General features: G+C 34.7%; 2 protein-coding genes across 2 annotated transcripts in view; one reads left to right on the top strand and one right to left on the bottom strand.

The window, feature by feature from the left end:
- Positions 1-13,926, top strand: part of LOC129259710 (four and a half LIM domains protein 2-like) — a 26,099-nt gene extending 12,173 nt beyond the window's left edge. Inside the window, exons 3-6 of the mRNA XM_064098070.1 lie at positions 86-272; positions 8,871-9,040; positions 9,539-9,725; positions 10,164-13,926. Coding sequence (XP_063954140.1) covers positions 86-272; positions 8,871-9,040; positions 9,539-9,725; positions 10,164-10,312 — 693 coding nt within the window. The 3' untranslated portion in view covers positions 10,313-13,926. The remainder of the gene's footprint in view (positions 1-85; positions 273-8,870; positions 9,041-9,538; positions 9,726-10,163) is intronic.
- Positions 13,927-17,063: 3,137 nt separating this feature from the next.
- On the bottom strand, positions 17,064-25,938 carry LOC129258559 (charged multivesicular body protein 1B1-like). Its single transcript, XM_064098071.1, has 5 exons — positions 25,706-25,938; positions 23,167-23,264; positions 22,066-22,281; positions 20,776-20,927; positions 17,064-19,664 (listed from the first exon to the last, which is right to left on the bottom strand). Exons 1-5 carry the CDS (start codon positions 25,719-25,721, stop codon positions 19,550-19,552), a joined length of 597 nt encoding a protein of 198 aa, XP_063954141.1. The 5' UTR covers positions 25,722-25,938; the 3' UTR covers positions 17,064-19,549.
- Positions 25,939-27,369: the final 1,431 nt, after the last annotated feature.

Genomic DNA, 27,369 nt, shown 5'->3' with positions numbered 1-27,369 from the left:
ATTATATCCCCAATTGTTTATGTTATTAATCATATATTCATTTAATATTTATGATGGCTTTTGTTCATTTCATTTTTTACCGTAGGATCTCATTTTCAAGTCGAAGCACTATCACGAGACATGCTTTGAAGCCCGCTACACATGTTCTATGTGTAAGGCATCTCTTGCAGACAAGGCCTTTGGTAACTGGGATGGACAACTCTGCTGCCTCCAATGTTACGAGAAGAACTTGGCAAAGAACTGTCAAGCATGTGGAGAATTAATAAAGCCTGGTATGTTCTAATCCAAGAAGGTTCTGGCATATTGTTTAAGATATTTTATAGGTTACCAGAGGATCATCTACTGACATTGATGAATGCAATCTACATAATTATGTTGCTGTAAACAAGACCAATGTAATATTAAGGACTACTAACTGACTAATTCTTTCCTAAATTTGTGTCAGAATAAATGTCATTGACTAATCTTTAATCTACCAATGCACCCATCTATATTTTAATCCCAACCCTGTATATATTACCTATCAACTCCCTACCAGTCCTCTACTGACCCCTACTAATCCCCTACCAATCCTCTACCAACCCTCCATCAATCTTCTACCAATCCTCTACCAATCCCCTACCAACCCTCTACCAATCCTCTACCAACCCTCCATCAATCTTCTACCAATCCTCTACCAATCCCCTACCAATCCTCTACCAACCCTCCATCAATCTTCTACCGACCCTCTACCAACCCTCTACCAAACCTCCACCAATCTTCTACCAATCCCCTACCAATCCTCTACCAATCCTCTACCAATCTTCTACCAATCCTCTACCAACCCTCTACCAAACCTCCACCAATCTTCTACCAATCCCCTACCAATCATCTACCAACCCTACATCAATCATCTACCAATCCTCTACTTACCCCTACCAATCCCCTACCAATCCTCTACCAATCATCTACCAATCCTCTACTAACCCCTACCAATCCCCTACCAATCCTCTACCAATCCTCTACCAACCCTCTACCAACCCCCCACCAATCTTCTACCAATCCCCTACCAATCCTCTACCAACCCTCCATCAATTTTCTACCAATCCTCTACCAAACCTCCACCAATCTTCTACCAATCCCCTACCAATCCTCTACCAATCCTCTACCAACCCTCCACCAATCTTCTACCAATCCCCTACCAATCCTCTACCAATCCTCTACCAACCCTCCATCAATCTTCTACCAATCCTCTACCAACCCTCCATTAATCTTCTACCAATCCTCTACCAATCATCTACCAATCCTCTACTAACCCCTACCAATCCCCTACCAAACCTCCACCAATCTTCTACCAATCCCTTTTCCAATCCTCTACCAACCCTCCTTTAATCTTCTACCACTCCTCAACCAACCCTCCATTAATCTTCTACCAATCTTCTACCAATCCTCTACCAATCCTCTACTAACCCCTACCAATCCCCTACCAATCCTCTACCAATCCCCTACCAACCCTCTACCAATCCTCTACCAATCTTCTACCAATCCTCTACCAACCCTCTACCAATCCCCTAACAATCATCTACCAATCCCCTACCAACCCCCTACCAACCCTCTACCAATCCTCTACCAATCCTCTACCAATCCCCTACCAATCCCCTACCAACCCTCTACCAACCCTCTACCAATCCTCTACCAACCCTCTACTAACCCTCTACCAATCCTCTACCAATCCCTATACCAATCCTCGACTAATAATTTGTCATTCTCTACTTAAATATGTAGATCTTGTTCCATGGAATAACTTCTTTGAAATACTCATTTAAGATTCCTGTGGGATAATATGTTTGTAATCAGAGATTTTTAGCTGCCATAACAGCAATAAATGTTTCAAATTTTCCAATGAGTTGAGGGACCAAATTCTAATGATGAAAAAATGTGCATCCCCATCAAAAAAAAAAAAATATCTCCATGATATGGTAATCATTTGTTCAAGTCAAAACAGAGTATGTGATCAGATTAAAATTGACTAACTAATGCTCCTGATAGATAACATATGTTATGTGCTAGTATTCTCCTCAAGTTAAATATGGAATTAGGGCTTATACTTTTATTCAATTTGAATTGCTATCAGACATGCTTCTTTCTTTCATATTCAAAGATAGGAAATATTTTTCTGTCAATACAATACGGAAATCTCTTTTTAAGTCTTGCATTCTTGGGAGTCAATATACAAACAAATCAGTTGAAATGTGGATGATGTATCGTGAGAGTAATAGAAGGTAATATCATCACAGATGGTATGTCAGTATGTGTTTAGGGTTCAACAACATTCTTACCAGATGAGGGAAAGACTGAAGAAACTTGGTGAGAATGCAAGGAATTCCTTGAATCACGCGAAGCCAGACGACTCCGTCCATCCCACGCACACACTGATGGGGAGGGATGACATGTGGGCATATGACTGTTAGAGGGAGTTGTTGATATCATAGCGGGGTATATCCTCCATATTAAATTGGTTATATTATCCTCTCAGGTGACAGCCAAAATTCAAAGGAAGTGAAGCGTGAGGTATGAAGGTATCTTCCACCTTGTCTGGTGCTTCACAGAAGATTGTTAACAGACAAAATATATCTCAACATGTCTGCTGTGAAGTTAGAGGGTTTATAATGATGGAATTCCAACAATATAAATACCTTGATTGACCAGTTGTAATTTTCCCTTGCAGTGAATAAATGCGGTACCTAGGGATTATTTAGGTATCATTAGGGAGATACAGTAGTGAGAAGCATGTCTCAAGAAGATTTTGATTTACACATTTTCTATCACCTTTTATATTGTCCATCTATCTATAATTTAAAAAAAATAATAATAATATGTATATATTTCCAACCATTTCCCTCTCCGGATGCCTCATTTTTTCCTTCTTCATTTCTTAAACTATACAATTAACTGGCTATGATATCTAATCGACGTGTTGCTTTGATAATACCATATCACAAGATCACTGTAGCAAATAAAATAATTACTTTTTTATTCTTAACACAATAAGCACATTTAGTATATATGTTCTTTGTGTAACAGTTACTGAACCTTTTCCCCCTGCAATTGATACTCCAGCTTGCAATATTTTAGCTTACTGCTCAATTTTTTTTATTGCAATGTTATATAGCAGAGTGATATATTAATATTCATGGATTAATTTCTTAATTAGTGACATCATGATAATCTATTAATTTATATCAGAAAGTATCATACACATTTACCCTCACTGATTTGCTCCAGTCACATCTGCGAAACTGACTCCAGTCCGATCAAAGTTATTACATTATTCTCAATGACATATCATCGGTCGGTTTGGAGTCGGTTTCGTTGGTGTGACTGTACTAGCAACACCAATGTTTTTTGTAATGCACTTACTACCAGCTTAGAATGATTATCCCAGTAGGATGAAATTCTGACATGATTAATTCATTGACTCATTGATACAATAATCTATATTTAGAGATCTTTATGCAATAATGATAATAATAGAAGTGATTGTGGCTCATTAGATAAGCCTCAGGTACAGGGTTAAAATCCCACTGCAGCACTCGCGTCCTTTGGCAAGGCAGTTATCTACATTTGCCACTCTCCACCCAGGTGTAGAACATGAGTACCCAGTAGGAAGAAATTCCTGGAATGCTTGTGCATCCGATCAGGGTAGCCATGCTAAAGCAAAATAGTATGCAGCGGTTAGAAACATTGTTTTAAGCGCTATATAAATGTTGCATATTATTATGTCAAAATGCAATAATATGTAACCATTGCTTTTTATAGTCATGCACATTCACTTTGTCACAATGTTGTTTATGCACTTACTAGAAATTGTCATTGTTACATGTCTGTGTGACCTAGATTACCTGTCCTTTTTGTTCGTATAGGTCAGGCTGGCGAAGGTAACACGATTTCTCACTATTTTTGCATTGCGCCTTGCGAAACTCATGGGAAAGCACTAACTTTTGCGTGTGTTTTAATCCCCTTCGTTATGTTTTTTTTTTTTCATTTTAAATTTTGTAATAGAATTTAAAGAAAAGTTTATCAATTCATATTTCCAGACCCTTTTCAAAAATAGAGATAATCACTGGAGCATGTATTTAATTATTTTGATAAACTATCGTCACCAATATGTGAAATATATTTGACAATCAGTTCTTAAATGATTGCCAAATGATGTAATCACTTTTTTCATCAAAGCAGGTTATTTCATATATTTTTAATATGACTTTTAAAGATATTGGACTGCTGCTAAACACAACTGCCAAATCAGCTTTAGTCAAGGAAGAAAATTTACATCATCTTGCAATATGTGGAGTAAATCAGATAATAAATAAGTAAACCATCCAGTTCTTTAAAAATTAAATTTTAGGGGATGTTTTATATATATACCCTCTCATCTACTTATCCAAATTATCAGAGAGTAAAAATAACATACAATATAATATTAGCATGTATTGTTCAATTATAATTTCCCTCCAACCTATGTTATTGACTATAAAACAATTTCTGGGTGGTTTTTGTAGGCATGTTGATTCCTCATTTTTGTTTTGTGTTTAGTGTGTTAAAACTTACACATTACAATTTACCTTTTTTTTTGTTCTCTCTCATTGTTTAAACATGAAGAGATGTTTGCCTTGATACATTCCATACATTGTCATTCCAATCTTTGAATACTCCAATTTCAGATTTTGGTCAAGTTTGTCACTCAGAGTACATTTGCTATTCTTAAAAGTTCTTGATTTCATACAAGTATGAAAAGTCATTCATGAAAATTCATTCCAAGTTTTGTGCTGTACACTTGTTATCAATCAAAACCATGATTATATCTCATGCAAAACAATTAATCATTTATTGGATACTTCATACCATTCCTACTGGCTTCTGGAATTATGATATATCATTTTCATGTCCCCTTACTTAAATCATAAATATGTAAGTGAAAAAAGTTTAGAACGGTTTTGGGTCTTTTTTTCTTATATTCATACACTAATGATGTTTGACCTTTTTATATTCAGACTCTAATCAAGGATTGTTATTAGTACAATATTGAGGTTTTTTCATATTCTCATCTCTGATATACCTCACTATTGGGTTACAAACATCTCTTGAATAATACCAAATCTGATTTGATCATTTCACATTCTCTCAAAGGACATACGTGTAGACAATATATTTTGGCCTGGTTTTGCTGGTTAGATATCCACTTTCTTTTTAGGGGTATTACAAATAAGAAATAAATCAAATTATGATATATGTGTTCATTCTTTATGTTGAATAGATTGATTCAGTTGTCACCCAAAAATTTTAGTGGTGGATTTTTTTTTTTTTTTTTTGGGGGGGGGTGGCTGACTAGTCAATTGAGTTGAAGGGATTCCAACACTACCGTTGTCATATCACTTTCGTTATCAGTGGTAAAATTAGTGCTTGACGGACAGGTGTAATAATAATCAATATCCCGTGGTGGAAAGTTCACACTGAAACTAACCACCACAATGAAAATACTGATGATGTCAATGATGATGACGATAATGATGATGGTGGTGCTTTTCCTTGAATTATGGGGATAATTGGCGCTGTATTATGCTTATGGGATGTATTTTAATGAGTAGTGAATGGAAAGTTATCGAATACATCAAAGAGTTTTTTTTCTCCTTTGTTTCATTATTTATTTCACTCATAGGTTTGCTTGCCGCTGCACCATGCACATGCACACTTACCCTCATACAATGACTTAATTGTATTATATTCCCTATGGATTAATTGTTATTTACAAATTATGTATTTCCTTTTCCTTTGAATATTAAACACACTCCCCCTCCCTCCCTCCTCCCCAGAAAAAATATCTTATCATAACAGAACCCATTGTCCTGATTTATTTTTTATTTTGTGTTTTTCCTTTTCACTCCCCTCCCGTCCCCTCTCTTTATCCATTCTGCTATCATTCTATCTTTTCTCTCTCTCTTTCTCTCTTCTATTTTCATCCTTTTCCTTTTCTCTCTTATTCTCTTTATTTTTCTCTTTATCTATCTATCTATCTATCTATCTATAGATCTATTTATCTATCTATCTATCTATCTATCTAGGCCTATCTATCTTTCTATCTATTTATCTATCTTATGTCAATAGGTTCCGCCTACTTTGTTGCATCCGCGTTCTTGAAGGTCATCTGAATGACAAACCATGTGCAATGCGAGCGAGGTGTGCGCTGGGATAATCCACACGTAGATCGGTATTTTTCTAAATTTCAAGGAATAACGTACCAATGAATAATATAATTTCAGAATTTTTCTGTTAAATAATAAACGGTCATGAAAAACATGTTAAAACTACTGTACATAGCATATATATGAATATATTTAACAATTTCTTTTTGCAATTAATTGTTCATTATTTTGAAACATTTGCATGAAATTCAAATTGGCACCAAGGAGAGGTTCTCTTTCCCGGCTGCTCTTAGCCAGAAGTATGACATACTACATTGAGGAAATTGGCCAGAATTCTGTGCAGCCAATGAAAAGCCGCGATAGAAAGATCCAAACTAGAAATTGTATTCTTTCAAGAAACGTTATAAGTGGTTAGTTTTCGCTTTCAGAAACACTCCGAACCAATCACCAAAAACCCCTTATCTTTGTGCATTGATGAATTTATAGAAACATGTGTAAGTAGGGTGGTTTGGCTTGTGTTAACATCAATAAACAGGTCATTTTCAAACAAAGTTGGCCAGAACACTAGAGAACAAACAATTCATGTACAGTAGAGTTTTTTTACACTTAGTTTCTTATAAAGTTAAACTGAAGAAGATATAAGTGTTTTAAAAGCTGAGAATTATGGGGTTTTTGTGATTAATGTACATGGTTATATGGTAGAGGCTGCAGATGATACGTGCGTGCGCAGAAGGTTGAGTTGGACTCGCGGTACACTCACCCGATGCAACACACTTTTTGGTATGCCTATCTCTCTCTCTATCGATCTATCTATCTATCAATCCGTCAGTCCGTTCGTCCATCTATCTGTTTATCTATCCTTACTTTGAAGTCCTACTTGAAATTTTCTTTGCACACAGATCAATAGACAAAATGTTGGCCTACTATAAAGTCTGCCCATGTAATAAACAAGGATAGAGACAATTGTGAAGAAAATGTACATGTGAATATTTGAAATTTTTAGTGAGGTTTTTTAATGACAGGTGAATCAAATTGTGCAAGATGCCTAGATATATGTTTCTCATTATACAGGTGTAGTAAGTTGGTACTTGAAAGATGTCTGTTTGTGATTGCATTATCAAGGCAGCTGGGTTTTAATAATTGGAGAGATACATATCTACATTTCCCTATCTACATTTCCCTATTTCATTTTCCATGTAGTATTTTCAATTGTATTTTCATAGCAAGAGATTCAATCTATATTTGAGAATCATTGAGAAATCAAGGGGTCTGTTTCATGTACACTAATGACAAAGGTAAATTTGCTGCTTGGTAATTACCATGGAAACTTATTTCGACTGGCTGCTGAGCCCGCTTTTAAAAAGTATGACTTTGAGTCTTATTGATCAATACACTGTAGTCCTTTTAGCATGGGAGGCGCGATAGCTCAGTCGGTAGAGCGGGGGTTTCGGATTCCGGTGACCCCGGTTCGATTCCCAAGTGGTGCGCTAGTGCCCTTTGGTAAGGCATTTATCCTCATTACCAGGTCCCTCGGAGAGGACCTTAAGCCATTGGTCCCCTTGTTTGCTTGCTCACAGGCATTCGTGCTTTCTTAGCAGTCAGGTAAAACAACCTCGGTATAACATAACATAACATAACAACATAACATGACTTGATCAATACGATGATGCCTTCTATTCCACGTGTTACTAGACATTTGAGTGTGACTCAGTGTCACACTTAATTCGTTGTGGAACACCCCCCCCCCCCCCTCGAAGTAGTAACCAAAATTGCAAGTTCTTCTGATGCAGGCCCCTTGCTCCTATGATAATTCATTAATAGGAATGTAAGTTATTAAAATGAGTTACCCACATTCATAATTTTACATGCAAGTGATTTGCACCAATCTCTGACTTGCTCATTCTTTGAAGCACTTGTGGATGAAATACATGTAAAAACAGTCATGTGTTATGTAGACAAAGAGAAAAAGAGAGTATTATTCTTTGACTGTTCATGTCATCATCGCATCATCTTTATTGATATAACATCTCCATTTCTCAGATCAGCTTCTGGATATCTTGTATTTCAATTCTAGTTGTAGTCCAAACCATGACAATTTGAGAGACCTATTAAAGCTACCTGATAGAATGAGAGGGTTTATTTTCAATTGGTCTAATGCCAATTCGTCCAATTACCAACTCGTCCAATTACCAACTCATCTACTATCATTGGTCTACCATCAGTTTGTCCACTATTCACATGGTCTAAATGCCATTTTGTCCACTCACCATTTTGTCTAATAACCAGTTGGTCCGATAGCCATTTAGTCCATATACCATTTGGTCTACTTGGACTAAGTGTTATTTGGGTGAAATGATGAAAATAAAATTTGTATTAGACCCACTGGTTATGATACGAAATGGTCATAGACAAACTGGTGATGAGATGAAGTGATGATTGGACCAAATGGTTATTAGACCAAATGGTTGCTAGAAGAAATGTTGATGGATGGAATGCATTAGACTAAATGAAGGTAGACCATGTGATGAGTGGACAAGTTGGCAATAGACGAATTGGCAATTTACCAGAAGAGAGCATCTCTTTGATGGATTTCTAGCATTTTTTATTAAAATTTCAATCTAATATTCCATGGAAGCCGTAAACCTATTCGCTAAATACCATCAAATTTTATTATTTCTTTTTTGCTAGGAATGAAACGTCTTGGTTTCCAAGGCAAGGAATGGCATGACAAGTGTTTTAGATGCAAGGTTTGTGACAAACATATTGGAGGAGGTAGCTTCGTACCCAAGGAAGACAATATCTACTGCAGTTCATGCTACGAGGAGACCTTTGGTACTAAGTGCGCTGGCTGTGGCAAGGTGAGGGCGCTCTTTTTTCACTCTCTTTTTTGCTCTCTTCTACATTCAGGGGTGTGAGAGTTCAGATTTTTATCTGATTTCAGATTTTTTTGTTTTGATTTTCAGCTTAATTTCAGCTCATTTTTGGCCTTCCTCTGTACAAAAAGTATGGGAGCTCTTTCTATTTCAGACTTTTTCAACACTCTTCAGCTTTTTTCAGATATTTTTATTTGTGACCACTCAAACCCCTGTACATTCTGCCTTACCAAAAAGCACATTATTTCCTCATCATCTAGTAGTTGACCAGAAAGTGTGTATTCTTCTGCTTTCAAATCAACAAGAATTAGGAACTGATTATTAACACCCCCCTAGAATTTTTTTAGATTTTGAAGTGAGGACCGAGGGTTTCAATGTAACAAAAACAAGAATTTAACATTAGCTTGGAACACCTAATTATTTGCAGTGTATCCTCTAGGTCTGATCTTAGTATTATCCCATTTTGTATTTTTCTTCTCATAGATCATCTCTACCGGTGGACTTCAGTATAAGAATGAGCCTTGGCACAGAGAATGCTTTGGTTGCGCTGAGTGTGGCAAGTCTCTGTACAATACTCGCTTCACTGTCAGAGATGATAAGAGACTCTGTGCTGATTGCTTCGGAGAGAGGTACGCTAGGAAGTGTTCGGAGTGCAAGCAACCCATCGTTGGTAAGTACCTGGGCTTGGTTTCACTTGAGACTCATGAGATACCAATTGATCATGGGATATTGGATGAACCCAGTATTTATTTAGTTTTAATTGTGACAGTTGTTACTAAAAGGGCTAAATATAGATGCTACTTAATTAGAAGTGTGAGCTAAATATTGATACTAGTGACATGTCTGGGTTTTTTTAACCCCCCCCCCCACGAAATGTTAACATTATCACCAATAATATGATACTTTTTCATAGTCATATGGATTGAAAGAAGGAGATACAGACAGATATACGTAATACATAAACACAGAGAAAGAAGGGGATAAAGACCAGCAAAGATTTTTAAAAAAAATCACGCTCTTTATGTTTTTCTTCATTATACCAGCTTGAGGCATTCGATACACAAGTTAATATAATATTGATATTTTTTTTTCTCTCTTTTTTCCCCAGGTCAAGGTGGAACTAAATATGTCTGCTTTGAGCAGAGGAATTGGCACAACAAATGCTTCAACTGCAAACGTTGTCAAGTCTCACTGGTCAATGAGTGCTTTGTGACGGAAGGAGAAGATATTATTTGCCCTAACTGTGCACAAGGCTAAAGAAGAAGTACTTCCTGAAACCTGGCCCACCTTACCCCCTCCCCTACCCCTTGCCGTACAATCCCTCCCACCCTATACCCCCACACCCAACCTTTAGGCCCCACCCTTATTATGTAGTAATTCAATCAGAATATTAATTGCTAGTTTATCATTTCTGCCACATTTTCCATCATTTATTCTTTTGACCATATTTCAGACATGAATTTAATGAATGGCAGTGGATTGAATTCTGTTGTAATCATTGAAGTTTATGATAAAACTTTTGGATTAATTCACAATTTTTTTTTCCACCCAAAGTGTTGAAACATCAATTTGGTTTTAAACCAACTATCCAATTTACTCCAACAATGCATGTACATGCTAAATATACATTTGAAGAATACTCAGTTTGAATGAGCAGTGAATATATACATAATTGCTTTATTGATCAGTAGAATTTTCAGATGTTTTTGTCAAACATCACCAGACAATGAAAAAAAATACAACGTGAAGCAATATATGCATTCTGCCCCAACAAAAGTTTTTGTATGGTTTGAAAATTAAATGAATGAAATTCATACTGGCTTTACCTCTAATGTGATGAAAATTTGGTCATTTCCTTTTTGATCATTTAATTATTTCAAAAAATATGAGAGATGGATATGAAAAGTACTGCATGGAGATAAGGTAGGCGGTGGTTGACGCTATTATTGGATTTGAAATTTCTTTTCAATTGAGCTCTTGTATGCATGCTTATGAGTTATGATTTACATCTTGTTTTGAAGTAGGAATGATAAACTAGCATACCAGACAAAAGTATATATAATGAAATATTGACTCTATCTATAGTACTACCGATCTTAATATTGTAGTTATTACCGACAGTCTCTTTATCTTGGACAAAATTGAAATAATTCATCTTTAAATCTATTTATTTATTGTTTAATCAATTGAACTTATGTGACTGTGTCTGTAATAGAGCAAAGAAAAAATGAAAACATGCCTTGGCAGTACTGTCTTGTTGGACTTTTTTATGTCAATAACACAAGTACTATTTACTAGATTGTTGTATTTATAAAAAAGTAATAAATCATGAAAAAAATAGAATAAATTATGCATATGATTTGAAGGAAAATACTTTTAAATATAGTATTTATTACTGTTACTCCATTGCATAATATCTGCTTGATGTAGGGAAATGCAGAGAACAAATCATGTATTCTTATATATCTAGCTAAAAATATGCAGTGATTTTTGTTGATAGTGTATGTTGAATGAAGGAAATGTACATTTTGATTAATTTATTATGACAATTGCTCACTAAATATTGCAATTTAGTTTGTAGTATGTTTATGTTTTTATGAATTTTAAACTTTTTTTTGTTTTGATCGTGAAGTGCAAAAACCAATATTGTAGATAACTTAGTCTTTGTATGATATTATATTTCATTTTAATGTTGTCAGTTATTATACTGACACACTGCATAGCAGCATTATTGTGGATGCATAAGACTTGCATTTAGTGGCAAAGAATAAGCCAAGTTTTGCCTCACATTACAACAAGCTTTTCTTTCATAACTTCTTGCCTGACACTATCAAACAATTACATAACAGGCATTGTAATAAACTTATTGTTGTCATCTTTTTATCTAATTTTAAACTGATAAAATGAACTTCTTCATGTACAGAGAAATATCTTAATCTTCAACTCTTTGATATTTCAATTAGATTTTTATATACTTTAAGATAAAAATCATACATTTTTTTTCTTTCTATCAATGAAATTGTAAATAGGATATGTTTAGTTTATTAGACAAGTAATATTACCTACACAACTGGTTAAGAAAAAGTCATCTGATTTTGAATGATCTCTTCTTACAATATATGTAGCTATATACAAATCAACATTTCACAGTAAATTGTGCAAAAGGAATTTTATTTGTTCACTTGCTTATTTTCAAGATTTCTTCATTAAAAATAAAACTATATTCCATTCTATTCTTCTAACGATTTTTTTTCTGAAGAAAAAAATGTTGCGGCAAGGAAAATCACTGAACCAAGTCTTGCTGCAGTCACGCCAACGAGACCGACTCCAAACCGATCGACGGTACGCCATTCAAAATAATGTTATTACTTTGATCGGTCTAGAGTCAGTTTCGTGGCCTGACTGAAGTATTATTAGAAGTGGGTTTTATGATGTTACTGTATTTATTACAGCAATACAACATTATTGTATCAATGTTACAATATCAGAATTTGCTTTTTTATAGTGATAGATATGATCATTTCTGATTCCTGATAGTGTATCATGAAGCAATAATATTAATATTCTGGAAGACGATATGAATGGAGAATGTCGATTGATTGTTGCTTGTAATATAGGCAAAGGTACAATAATCAGCGAGTTATATCAGAACTATGTCAGAAGTCTGGAAAAAGAAAATTGTGATAATAGGAGTGACAAGAATGGAATGCTTGTCATTGTATTTTTTATTAGGAATATCAATGATGGTTTAACTTAGGATTCTGAATACTGTTAATGAATCTTATTGAAAGTAGGTTAAGTCAGGAGAGATAATAATCATTAATTTTTTTTCCAAAAAAAAGCCAATTGACATCGTCAACTTTTAGTCATTTCCTCAAGTTAGTTTGCAGTATTAATCTTCCTTCTGAAATACTCTGAAAAAAAAATGTTTTGCTCATTGTGAAATCATACTTGGTGTAAATGTACATAATTTGACATAATTTTGAGAAGGTAAATCAATTTTGTCTTTTCTACATATCTGGTCTTCATTGCAGAACTTCATAGCAATATTCAAGTCTTATAATGATTATAATTGAAAGTTTATATACAACCTTTATTGCAATGAAAATGAAATCATGTATTAAACATCAGACTATTAAAGAGAGCAAGGCTTGACAATCAATAGTATCTTTACTTTTTTTTCTCATTTTGATAAATTATTTCAAGTTCATTCTAATTAAATTTTCCAATACAATTATGTAGTGTGATATTAATTTAGTAGTCTTTCATTAGCTTTTGTGGATATGACCGATTATTTCTTGTAAAATGAGATGTTCCCTTCTTCGAAATTACCTTTGTATTTGTATCAAATAATAATAATATACTTTCCAACTGATGTACGCCTGCAGCTTTTAATTGATTAGAAAATTGCAACATCTCATGAAAATTAGTTTATAAAATGATAGAATCTCTGTGATCCTTTCTGTCATTAAAAACTTTCTAAGATATCAAAATTTCAGTTTTTAATTAACAAATTGGTATTTTCTTTCAAATAACTCGCACACAAATGAATCTCATAATTTGCTAGATCGTAATGAATGTATGATACAAGTTAGTAGTGTAAACTTAGCAATATTGCATGAATGAGCAGTTTCATGTATCTTGTAAGTTCAGATGATATATCAATGCATAAACTCTCGTTGAATTATTTATTATTGATATCATTTTACTTTTCTAAATCAGTGTTGGGCTCGTAAATGAGATACATACATTGATGAATTAGTTTCTGATAAATTAAAATGACTGGTATTGTTTAGGTAAACTATGAGTTTTATTCTTCCTAGATATGTATAGTGTGCATTAAAATTCTCTTCCAGACAGTTTTAATCTAATCAATCAGTGTTATCATGGTTATTGTGTATCTTTGTTCTATTTTTTTTTCGTGTCTGTGTGAGTGATATATGCTGGCATGTGAATTCTATTGGAGATCATCTGCTGAAAGCTATGTCTATGACAGATCATTTTAAAGTGGCCAATTAATTAATTTGAAATCCTTTTCCGAATAGAAAATAAAGTTATTTTGTGTGAAGGCGAAGTAATCTTGATATTCCCGGGAGAAAGTGCAATGTACAATGAAAGTATAATGATGGTGCTGGTGATGGTGCTGGTGATGATGGTGCTGGTGATGACGATGGTGATGATGATGATGGTGCTGGTGATGATGACGATGGTGCTGGTGATGATGATGATCATGATAATGGTGATAGAAATGATATGGTGTGATGATGAAGTCCCTGTTCAGATGTTTCCATTTAAATCAAAAAACCAATTGAAGTTTAAGACTGCTAAAACTATGGGAAACCAAAAATGTAAAGACTTGCTAACATTTGCATATTTCCTAAATTTACACTGTTCTTTCTTCACTCTTCAACAAGTGGATTTTTTGTTCAGACATTCGCAGAGTGCCAAATGTGCTGCTTGCAGCTCTACAGTCTTAGATTATGTTATACTTAACAACACATAGTTAAACACAGCTTTAAACTAGAGATTAAATTAAACTGGATTTCATATTATGGGCCTATCAAACTTATTACAAGGTAGACTCGACATTCGAACATGAAAAGACAAGATAATTCTGATAGTTTTACATGTAAATATTTATTTCATCACTATTTACAAAATGCAATCAATATTACTTCAATTATGTATGAGTAGATCATATGGCTGGAGTGGCAAGGCCTCATTTCTCATATATCAATTTTTGATTGATGATTAGACAATAAAGTTATATTTACGGGTCCAGTTTAAACCAAGCCCTATACAGTCAAGCCGGCTTTAATAGGGGCCAATTTTCAATAATAATCACAATTTCAGACCTGCCAATCTCTGGGAATGAAAAACTGTATTATGTGATTTAAAAAAATGTATTTTTCCCCAAAAAAGTGTATTTCATAATAAAATGCTTGGCGCACTTGCTCAAGCTGCATGCAAGCTAAAATGCACACTGCTCTTGCAGATGAAAAAAAACATTGAAACATGTGTATATCTTCAGTTCACCCTGGTTTAAACAAAATGATTGAAAAAAAAAAGGTACCTGAAATTACATTGATATTTGTGTACGTTTTATGAAAAAGAGACATATAGAGATGATTTTTTTCAATAAATTACGATTTAAAAAAAAATATATATATACCGGTATATATATTTTTTTTAAACAAAAAAGGTATTTTTAAAAGGAAAAACGTACTGCCATATTTTGGTTGCAAAAACGTACTAAATACGCCTAAAACGTACTGGTTGGCAGGTCTGCAATTTGTCTTTCAATAATTACTGTATTTCGTATTGAAACATATATTCATGGAACCTGCACAGAAAGACCACATCTCTTATCTCCCCTTGGTAGTATTATATACAAGTTTCACTGTATTACGGAAATCTGTCTATGAAGGCAACCAGGTGGGTGTTTCATAAAGCTGTTTGTAAGATACGAATGACTTTACGCGAGACTGGTGATCCTTTCTTGTGCTATGCGATATCCATATAGAATTGATTTATGACCTAAGAACATGTCCCAGTCTTGCGTAAAGTCGTGCGTAACTTTACGAACAACTTTATGAAACACCCACCAGGTCATGAAGACTGTTTTTCTTATCTCTCTTCCATTGAATGACCAGTCTGTATCTCCATAAATGATTCCATTATGATTCCCCAGGAAACTAAACACTCTCCCATTGGATAAATTAAACATGGCAGTCATGTTTAATATTTTTCCCTAACATTTGACCCTTTTTTTTAGATATAAGGCTTTGTTCCCTTGCAGAGACATTTCTCTTTCATTAAAACTTACAAAGGAGTTTACAAACAATATATTATATAATATTAAAAAGCATACATGTACAGTACATCTATTGCTAGAAACCTGCTGATAAGAAAAATACATAACCTATTTACGACTGGGCTTGCATACATGTATGCTGGGATATAAGGAAAATGAATGTTTCAGCAAAACCAGCCAGACTCCAATGGTTTAGATTCAACACATTCATATTCAAAGGGTTATAGGAATATACATGTATGTTAGGCATCCGCAAAGTATATAAATATAATCACTTGTAGAATTTAGAATTTATCACAAAAATAATGTGCTGCATATTTAAATAACATTGCAACAACAATAACATCGTAAACAACCATGATACACTTGAAAATATTCACAAGATTAATTAGACCTAAAGCTCTAGTCTCTGTTTCTTGACTGTCCCATAAGAACACATCTGGCTTCACTATACCTTCTCTTAACAGTAAAAAGAAATGTTTAGAAACCCCTCTAAACTGATGTATTTCAGCTGTCTAGAGACTGATAAGCTTTCAAAATTATAATCTTTATATCACAGACATAAATATATCTATAAATACACATAAGGAAACAAGAACACTGAAATACCTCTTAAATCGTTGCTTATATAATAATAGAAATCTATACACTGGTTTTCCTACATTAATGTCATATTATTATTTTTTTTTGGGGGGGGGTATTTTAAAATGAAAATTCATGCAAATATCAATGTGGATTTATTGCCTTCTCAGCATTCCAGGTGGGTGTTTCATAAAGCTGTTCGTAAGTTAAGAGCAGCTTTAAGAACGACTGGTGATCCTTTCTTGTGGAAAATGGTATATTCATTGGCGATGGTTAAGCGCGAAAGAAAGGTTCACCAGTCGTTCTTAAAGTTGCTCTTAACTTACGAACAGCTTTATGAAACAGCCCCGAGATCTAATCTAATGAAAGTATCCACATTGTATCTTACGAATACCATATTATTCAGTTATATTTAAATCTAAATATAAATATATCTTGAAAAAATATATATACTAAAGAAAAAAAAACAAAGAAGAGAACTTACATATTTGTTAGACACAACCATATCTAGTTGCTAAAGCTTCCTCAAAATGAGAAACTGTCTTGAGTACTAAGCGATGATGTCACAAAAGAACATAATTTAAATTATTTTTTTTTTATTTATTTTTTTTTCTGCATTTCTGTGTGTTTGGAACCATGTCTCATTGGAACATAATGAAAACATATCCCCCCCCCCCCGGCCCAAATTCTGTTGGGATCAGATCATTGGGGGTCTGAGAATAAAGCTAGTTGAATATCAATACCCTGGACCACTATGAAGCTATTCATGTTAAAATTTGCAGTTAGCGTTTTCACCATGGTACACCAAAATATGCTCCTGAGAATACTGAAACACAAAATTAAAAAAGACGACATTGCATTTTAGTTTTCTATACTTGCAACTTCACATTTTCTTTGTAATTTCCAAAAAAGCCGAGTTATTGAGACAAACATTTACAAGCATTCTAGAAAAGACAAATCGCAAAAATATGTTGTATTTTAACAATATATATGTTCATTCCTCTAAATGAACGTTTTAAAAAAATTAAAAAACTCAAGCAACTATGGTTAGAGCCTACCTGAAATTCGAAGGAAATGTTCATTCTATACTCTTCAGGAGCAGTCTTTTGTCTACATGGTGCATTTTATGATATCCAGGAAGGGATATCATATTCATTTCTTCAAAAGAGGCTTTATGTGACCTGCCATCACAAACCAACAATAAGTCACCCAAAATGAATTTTGAGATTTACATTGAGTTTGAAAAAGCACATTCTAAGCTTTAACATGATATATATTTGATCAACAATAATCCATACAAGTATTTGATTAAATGTAGATGAAATTCACTTAAGGAAAAAACAAGCATGAGATGTGCACACTGTGCAATTTCAATGTAACTTCCAGGCAGTCCGAAAAAAATAAAAATGTGTCAAAGAAACCCTTCTGTCTTTGTTTCTATTCAACTTTACAACTTGAACTTTTGACATAATGAAAAAGAGGAATTTCTCTTTCAGGTAGGCTAACTCTTTGCTTTTTTAACACTAAATTATTATTTTTCGGATATTAACCCTTTCCACACGTACTTCGCACCAATGCACACTCGGTGCCGTGCGAACTTCGCATTTCACACTCAACAAACAATGCGTTGTTTCCCTCCCTGAAAATAATTCAGTACAGATGGGTTCATGGTCCAGCGCACAAAGAGTTAAAAGAAAAAATTTCCAGGCGACTTATTATTGGTTTATCGTAGGGGTGGCTCGTCACATAATTTTATGACACACCTCCATTGCCTAATAATGGGTGGCTACTATAAAGAGAACAAATTGTCTTAAAAGTTCCTGTGCATATCAGACGTAGATTGAGACATTCTTAGCTAACTTCAAACAGGTCTTCTCCATATTCAGTTCATACACATACCGGTAATTATTATTGAGAGGGAAATCATAATTTTGTTAAAAGCTATTGAAATCATTTAATCCAATTGGCCGAGAGCAAAAAATCACTGAAACAACTAATGATTCATACAATGCTCTGCAGTAGTCAAATGGTTAATAGCCAATTAAATCATGTATCTTTTTTAATACAAGCAAAGAGTTCATGGATGATGATTTTTATACATGATACTGCTTTCAGTTACATGTATATAATCCTATAGCCCATCATACATTAAACCATCTGTCTGCAATCTGATTATTTAATTCTTACAACTTACTAAATATGAAACATAAAAACGTTAAAAAAATATATAACATTCAAATTTACCAAGTTAAGATCCATGAATAATATGAGCTATTATCAAGTTAAATCAAGTTAATTTCTACTTTGATAGTCTGAGTAGCCACCTGTGATCAGCTATGATTTAAAGTTAAAGATAAATTCCAGTTTTGGTAACGATCTAAAAATGACTTTTTACAGAATCTAATATAATGACCACCCAAGTGTCTGTTTGTATGAATAAAAAATATGTGCCAAAGGATTCTGGAAGAAATTGTGTAATTGCTGAGAAATAAGCAAAATAAGTGCGGATTCGGTCACTTCCGTCGGGTCTTTATTTTAGCAATAATAATACACTGTCCCACGTGTGCCTATCTGTGTTGGTGATCTTCGGTGTGAACATTTTTCAGCGTAGATTTCAAGATTTCACAAAGTTCAGTTATGTAACTGTACCAGATCTAGATCCTCGATGATATACTGACAATTAAGCCTTGTTTTAGAGACTTTCTCATGAAATCAGTGTTTACTGCAACTACTGGAATTTCTCTTTAAATCCAAACACAATACTTTCTTTGATTGGATATAGATATTTGAAGTTAAGATGGTCATTACTCAATACAATTAGGATTGCAGCTCAAACAAAGCTATGTTTCAGTTTATGATATATTTTTATAGAACCTCACATTAGATAATTGTTTAAACATCCAAAATTACCTGTACTGCAAATGCAACTTGTTCCTCAAAAAACAAGTGGCAGTCGTAACATTAAGTGTGCAGCGGGCTTCACTTACTCTGCTTATTACCAAATCCCCATAATTCTCTCTAGAAAGATGGTCGCGTCTCGAATGATTCTCAAAATAATTACATTTCACAGGAATGGACTTGAATTTCCTGTACGATCATCACATTTTCCTGAGCTCCGCTAACCTTGCTGACAATTCATCTTGTTCTGATGCCGCTGTCGACTGACCGATACTTGCTGTCTGACCAGAAGGAAGTTCCATATTTAACTCCAATCTAATACATGAAGAAAGAATATGGAAAGAGAGAGGAAAAACAGAGGGAGGATAGAAGGTATAAAAACAGAGAGAAATCAAGAAAATTGTTAACTGGGTCATGACAGACTGAGTGACTTTATTGATTTATTTGAAATTTGGACAGATTTCCCTAGCAAGTCTCGATAACTGGGTTATTGCACATGGTCAACTTCTTTAGACTTACTATAAATTGTAAATGAACTTTATTTTCTTCATAGTGATTCAGTTCGCTTTTCGCCTCCCAGGCACAGGTGACACCAAACAAATAATAATCATTCTATTGCCAATGGAATTGGGCAGTATATTCGGAATGATTTTTTCTGAGGGCTAGCATGCCTCTGGGCAACAGTAAAGACATTGTGTATTCTTCACCTTGTTTAATGAAAATCAGTAATAAAAATTCTTATGAACAATATTCCTCTAATTACTTCATTCATATCAGGAAACTACATCTTTATCAAATTGAAGATAATAGATCAAGGCAAAAAAAGGTTGATTTGTCATACATTGACCAACCCTAGTATTAACCTGCTAACTGTTATTTTCATCCAAATTTGACCAAAAGAATTTTAATTGTCATCCCTTTTTCTTGATTTCTGTTTCTGTTTTAATAAAAATGGCAGGGTAGAACATTGCCCATTTCATGACAAGAGGACACTTGTGTATGGCTGACCATCAATCTCAATTTTACATCATCTTCCGTGCAATTGACTCTATGATATGAGCCAGAAGTCCCCACTGCATGCAAAAGAAGTTTGTAGACTCTGCAAAAGAAGTTTGTAGACTCTGTAGTCTCTGCACTGTAGACTCTGCAATATAGTTGACCTTCTATAAGTTGAATAATCACCCGTGTCAACCCAATTTTTTTTCGGATCAGAATAGGCAAAACATGTGTTATTTGCATCTTCTATTGGATTGCACCCAAACTGAACAGATTCCCTTTGTTCCAATAGATTCCACTTTAAAGCAAATTCACTGGTAGATTTATTTTTTATATCATAAAAAAAACTATTCACCAACTCTGCTTCATTTTGGGGAGCCTAAAGAGAGATAAGAGTTCTGTAGAATAAGGATTGTTATATTCTACTCACCCGTGTTCGTCTGCTACCTGTGCCATAAGACTATCTACATCAGCCTGAGGGGTGTTGAGAGTTGTACTACCAGCCATAGAATCATCCATAACTTGTGTCTGCACATCGAGGTCTTCAAACTGCTTTTCAAACTTCTCCATCAACGCACTGACCTACAACATACAGACAAAAAAAGAAAGTGGTACATACAAAACTTCTACGTCAATGAAAACGTTTTGAGTTGAGTCACAAATGTACAGGGATCTAATAAGGAGGACAGAGAAAAACCAAGACTGGGGGAGGCCTGGGTGGAGGATGGACGATGAGGATGGATAATCGTGCAAAGTTGAGGGATAAAGGTTGATTGCAACGTGTCTGAGCCTCTGAGGTGAATCTGGCCATACTGTTTAATAATGACAAAAAACAGAAATAAACTTCTAATTACCAACTTCACTGACGTGACTTATTTTGTGCAAAGTAGGCAACACAGACAGGAATAAATGTTACCCCGGGAACCATGGAGTTTGAAAAAGCACTTCACCATATATTTGAATGATCTGAAAATGCACCCCTTAACATGCTTAACAAGTATAGCAGCGTGAAGCCCTACCCGTAACAAGTAATAGCTACAGAATCCACCCTCAACAACTATTGGGTATGAAACATAACCCCAATAATGAGTTTCATTTCATTATTTCCACTTCAAGATAAAAGCATAAACATACCATTAACATAGTAATATTAATAACTTTGGTGAGAGGATTTTAAAAAACACATAAATGGCTTGTTAGAAATAACCCTCACAAACAAACAGTAAAACTGCTGTGACACTTTGCCATTTAGGAAGCTGGAAAAAAGGGGGGTCAACTCTTACATATCTCCCTAAGCCATATGCTTAGTTCACAGTGTACAAGGGTACAATGTAATTTAGACTGGAGACATACTATATAACAAACATACTATCATTGTAAATGGTAAAGTTAATTATCTACAGTACAGAGTAACTGCAACAGTTACCCTTCAAAATCCCTTATGATGAAACTTGGATATACGCAATCCACTTATAAAGCTTAATAGACAAATTCAGGTACACTCTACCAAAATATGTTTTAGAGGTCATATATTCAGCAAGTCAGATGTAAAGGAGAACCAAACTAAGATGTTTTCAATATTTCTTCCATGTCAAAATTAAATTCAAGCAAGTGGGAGATAAAATGGGCCAATAATTGTTGATTCAACAAAATATAACTTAATCTGAGTCAGTTTTGCTATGAGTAAATATGATTGAGCTGGAGGGCCTCATTTTATTACCTTTTCAAGATTCATGGACTTCAATGCAGAATCCATAGACTTGACCACCCCCGACATTGATGAAGTGACCTTTTTCATAGTAACGGCTGACTGGACCCTCTGTGCTACTGCATCAACTCTTGAAGACATCCTAAGAAAGTTCAAGGCCTGGTTCTTTTGTCTGATTGCATTCTCAGCGTGTATCTTGGCACCATCAACATTGCCCTTCTGTATAGCCTATCAACGATTTAAATAAAAAAAAATTAAACCTGATTTTAGAAATAATTCAAATACTGTATATTTTCCTTGAGTATCTTATGAAGAGATTAAATTATGCACACTTCCAAAAGGTTTGGATACCTTGTCATAGGTCAGCGTGACATCTTTCTTGCAGGGAACCTGCAAGTAGATGTGTAATTACTAATTCTCACATTAATCATAGACATGGGAGAAAAAAGATGCATAGTGCCCTTTTTCCTGCTAAAGACGTGGCACACAATTTTGACAAGGTTCATAATATTGTTACAAAGGATTCTGTTTAAGAAAATGTTACACTTCATGTATACAATAAACAAAGTTTACCAAGAAACTGTTTCGCTACAGAGTATTAGGCAATGAGGTAGATTTGTGATTAAGAGCTCATGTGCAGAGAAGATATTTGAAGCAATTGGAACCAGTGGGATTCGAACCTGCCATCTGCCAGCAGTAGATGGCAGGTTCGAATCCCACTGGTTCCAATTTTTTCTGACTTATTATCATATGATTTTCATTACAGATCGAGCATACTGATCTTATGATTTTCATTTACAGATCGAGCATACTGATCTTAAACAAATAGGAGTAATGCCGAAAATTTGTTAACAAAAAAAGGCATTGAATTATCATTGATTTCATTCAGTAATCTGTCATATAGTAGTTCTTCTGAATAGACTGTGCATTTTCCTTTGAATGTACATGTGGTAAATACAGACATAGACAGGAACAAAAAAAAATCAAAGCCCCCAAACCGAAATATCAATCTTTTTCCTGATTGTACTTTTTTGTTTTTTTTCCACAACTTGGTATTGTTTCTACTCCTGTCTACATGCACACCTCCTACTTAATTTACAAGTTACAACTTACCTTTTTTAATTTCAGCTTCTCGGCTTTCTCTTCTTTCTCACATTTCTTAGATGATCTGTCCATCTGCTTGGCTGCAAACTTCAAATTGAAGAGTTGTTCTGAAAACAAGTTCTGGTTAAGAAAATCATTTATATCTGTATCACATGTACTCGAAAATCTCATTGATTATCATTGTTTGGCAACACCTGTGCTTGGAAGGCTAAAAGCAAACTGAATAGATGTGACCCGAGGGTCTCTCCTCCTGATATCAATAATTGTGGAGGTTTCCAGGTGTACCACTGTGCAATGTTTTATCTCCACTATTCTTGAAGACCAGGTGGGTGTTTCATAAAGCTGTTTGTAAGTTAAGAGCGACTTTAAGAACGACTGGTGATCCTTTCTTGTGGTAAATGATAGGCACCATTCATGCACCATTCAATGTTCATTGGTGATAGTTTAGCGCGTAAGAAAGGTTCACCAGTCGTTTTTAAAGTCGCTCTCCTCCTGATATAAATTATTGTAAAAGGTTTCCAGGTGTACCACTGTGCAATGTTTTATCTCCAATATTCTTGGAGAAAAGGCCATCACATCGCATTTTAATCTGACTTACACATTTTAAAGTAAATCTTCAGGTGGAAATACTATGATACTTATACTATAAATCTAAATAACAGTGAAAAGTACAAATAAAATGAAAAATAATGAATGGCATTTGCATTCCTACATGTAAATATGTCTGTATACATGTATGTAGACATGTCATTATAAATCGCAATGTACATGTACACACTGCATGTTCACCATCTCCCTTTTCATTTCATTTCATTTTGCATTTCATTAGAGATGAGAGTACAGTGTGTATAAGAAATTACAATCCTTCATTTCAAGACGAAACAGAGACTGTTTGCTTTTCGTCTATTTCTCATCATTATTTAATGCACGTTGTTTAACGGCAGATTTCAAAACGACCTCTGCAGCAATGCCACTGAAATTCGGCCATGCATGACTCAGTATAAGTTTAGGTTAGATGTTTTACTCGTAGAATAATATGTCCAAAACAAGAGAAATGCAAAATTGCAACAAACTCCCGCAAATTTTATAAGAAGATTTACCGGTACAGTATCAAGTCCTCCTACGAAACTTACCGAACGATGTGAAGTCAATTCCCCCTAATATGATGAATATCCCTCAAATAGCATCATTTAAGCGTTGATTTTTTTTCTTGTTGACAAATACGGAGCGAGCTTACAATTTCCCAAATTTTTCGTCTGAGCTAAAGAGGGCGCGCGATTTATCTTCATATCAAAGACACTACAAGGGAAAGACTAGGCACAAAAACTATTTTAAACATAAATCGATGCAAAGCATTACACGAAGTCGGCAAAGTGTCCAATCTTTTTACTGTAAAGACTTTGGTGGAACGTCAATTGACAAACGAACGGTAGCACTTGCGGGGCTTCATTCAAGGTACATAGAATTTTTTGTTTAATTTGTCATTGCTTTGAATATTTTCCAAAAAGTATTGTCGTCAGCAAAAATAATATGAAATGTACGTTTTTTAAGTTATTGCATTTATTTGTGCCTATATTTTATCAAACAATCATGGGAATTGCGCATACAATGAATCAAGTATCTAGTTTTAAAAATTATGACAAGCTGAATTAAGGTTGTGAATTGTATTAGCGCCATCATCAATGACCTTCCTTTTATTTCCGGGAAGAGACATGCGAAGCAACTTTCCAGGCTGAGGTTGTTGTTGTTGTTGTTGTTCGTTTTGGGCCTGTTTCACGCCCTAGTAGTCTCCTCGGTAGACACTTAGTGTTGAGAACTCAAAGGTAGAAAAACTGCTAGGTAATTGTTTTGTTGGCTAGTTTGGCTAGATGTTAGCGCTGGTGGATGAGACAAATGCTACCACCGATGCTCTAATAATAGATTGCATGAGGTTAGCAATTTTGCTCTTTTTTATATGCTTTATACATTTGAAAAATTGAAAATGGAACGCTTTTGACCAAAAAAAGCCCTGGTGAGTAGTGGAATGGGTTTCGGCTAACATTATTCGCGTAATGAAGCGAAGTTATCCGACAACTCTAAAATCCGTTGCGTAAACACGTTCATAGTGCGAGGTTATACTAACCTCGCAATATGTGTGAGTGCGCCCTGCCCTGCCCTGGGGCCTGACAAATGTGAATTTTCCTGTTTCTGAATCTGAATTTCTGCCAACAAGCCGAAGAAGAGTACCGGCGGTAGGCGGTACATGATCGTGAAACAGCTGTCAACAGATTTAAATACCATCAGACCATGCACCATCCATCCTTCACTCTTCTCTCGCAATACTTAATGTAATAATGTAGCTCCCTTGCGATTCCATTGACATTACTCAAATAAAGCTCAAGCGCTGCAAGCCTCAAGCCAAGGTAGGCAAACATCTAAACGTGAAAACCTACATTCACCTGCGCGTTTAGTAAATTGCACACACCGATGATGGTATGGCCTTTTGCTGCGCTGAGCTGAGTTGGCCTTATTCGTGAACTCGACGGTAGACGGGATCTGAAAAGGATACTTTCTAAATTGCTCATCTTTGCGATCTCGTGGAAATCAAGAATACAGTAAACGTCTAATCTCCTTGACCTGATGAAATTAAATGTATAACTTTTGTCCAAAGTCTCAGTCAAGAAGTGAAAAATTAACGAAGACTATGTAACAATTACTGTAGTAGGATCACATGAAAATGACTCCTCGCCCTCGCTGAGCTATCGCATCGATGTTTACGACTTTTTTCACTTCCTAGTGTAGGCTTGTTCTATTCGTTTAAATAAAAAAGTGATAGATAAAGAAACCTCACTCCAGCTTTATTCTTCGAATTTCAAATCTTTTGAAATCTATACACTCATAAACAGTGAAGCTAAATATAGATGTAGATTATTTAGACATACAAAAACATATATACATGAAAAACCAATGTTTGACTTTTTTATTCAGACATTTACAATAAATAATAACAGCTTGGTAATAGTTATTAACCACTGACCAAATTGCCGAGAATAGATATGACTGCCAAACACAAACTACCAACTTTGTTTATTTTTCCCCAACTCATCTGTTAAAATGAGATTTGATAAAATCACATAAAATTTGATGCTGTGACTGCCTTTCTGCATACCGATTGGATAGCAGATATGAGTTCGTTTTCATGCACATGATTCCAAGAAAGTATTATTGATATTTGTTCTAGAAATATAACTGAACTTCAATTTTTGTTATACTGGTTGCGTTAGTATAAATTATACAGTAACTTTAATCTTCCTTTTCATTGTTAGAATAATGTGAAATATAATATGAATTTCACTCCAGAAATTTCCCAAAACAATTTGTAACAAATATATTTATCAGAAAATATATAATAAAAGCTATGCTTTTTCTTAAAAATATTAATTTTACTCAAAGTTACTAATGCTTTATGTGTAATTTAATTATCAGTCTTTGTTCAGTATTCCGGGCCTATATTTATCTCGATCTGCGATCGTCACATTTAAAACGTATTCATATCTTTGTTATTATGTGAACACAGGCGCGGATCCAGGAGGGGGCCGAGCCGGCCCCGGCCCCCCCTATTTTTTGACAACCTGCAGAAAGTACTAAAGGAAAAACACTAAAGAGGTATCATACCCAGGATGTGTAATTTACAACCTCGTAACGGCCGGCCCGACCCCGAAAGGAAACAAGAAAAGGTTGAGGGGAAGAATTGGAAAAAGAACTTTATATAAAAATTTCGCTCGCGCTTCGCGCTCGCATTGCCTGTGCCAATGAATCCCATTCGAGAGGATTAAATGACACTTCTATATCCAGATCTGAAATCAATTTGCACACAATATTTTAGCTCGCACATCAAGCTTTGATTATTTTGTTTGTTTTACACAAATTGTTTATATCAAAATTTTCAGCTCGCGCTGCGCGCTCGCATTGTTTGATTTGTGAGATACCTAACCTCTTTGGAAATTCTTACCAAAATTTGTCAAATTGCTCCTTGATCATGTCAGTATATAACAAAATTGAGCTTATGTGCTTCGCGCTCGCATTTAATTGTTTGAGACACACAGCTTTTTCTGTATTTAAATAAAAACGCGCTTAGACTGTCCAGTTTTCAGGTCGGAATATCAAAAATTTTGAGCTCGCGCTTCGCACTCTCATTATTTAATTGGTGATACTTGTATCCTCTTCATTAAT

The sequence above is a fragment of the Lytechinus pictus genome, chromosome 4, assembly GCF_037042905.1.
Source record: "Lytechinus pictus isolate F3 Inbred chromosome 4, Lp3.0, whole genome shotgun sequence".
Classification (NCBI taxonomy): Eukaryota; Metazoa; Echinodermata; class Echinoidea; order Temnopleuroida; family Toxopneustidae; genus Lytechinus; species Lytechinus pictus.
The sequence above is the reverse complement of the archived record's forward strand: the minus strand, read 5'-3'. Positions and strand labels throughout refer to the sequence as shown.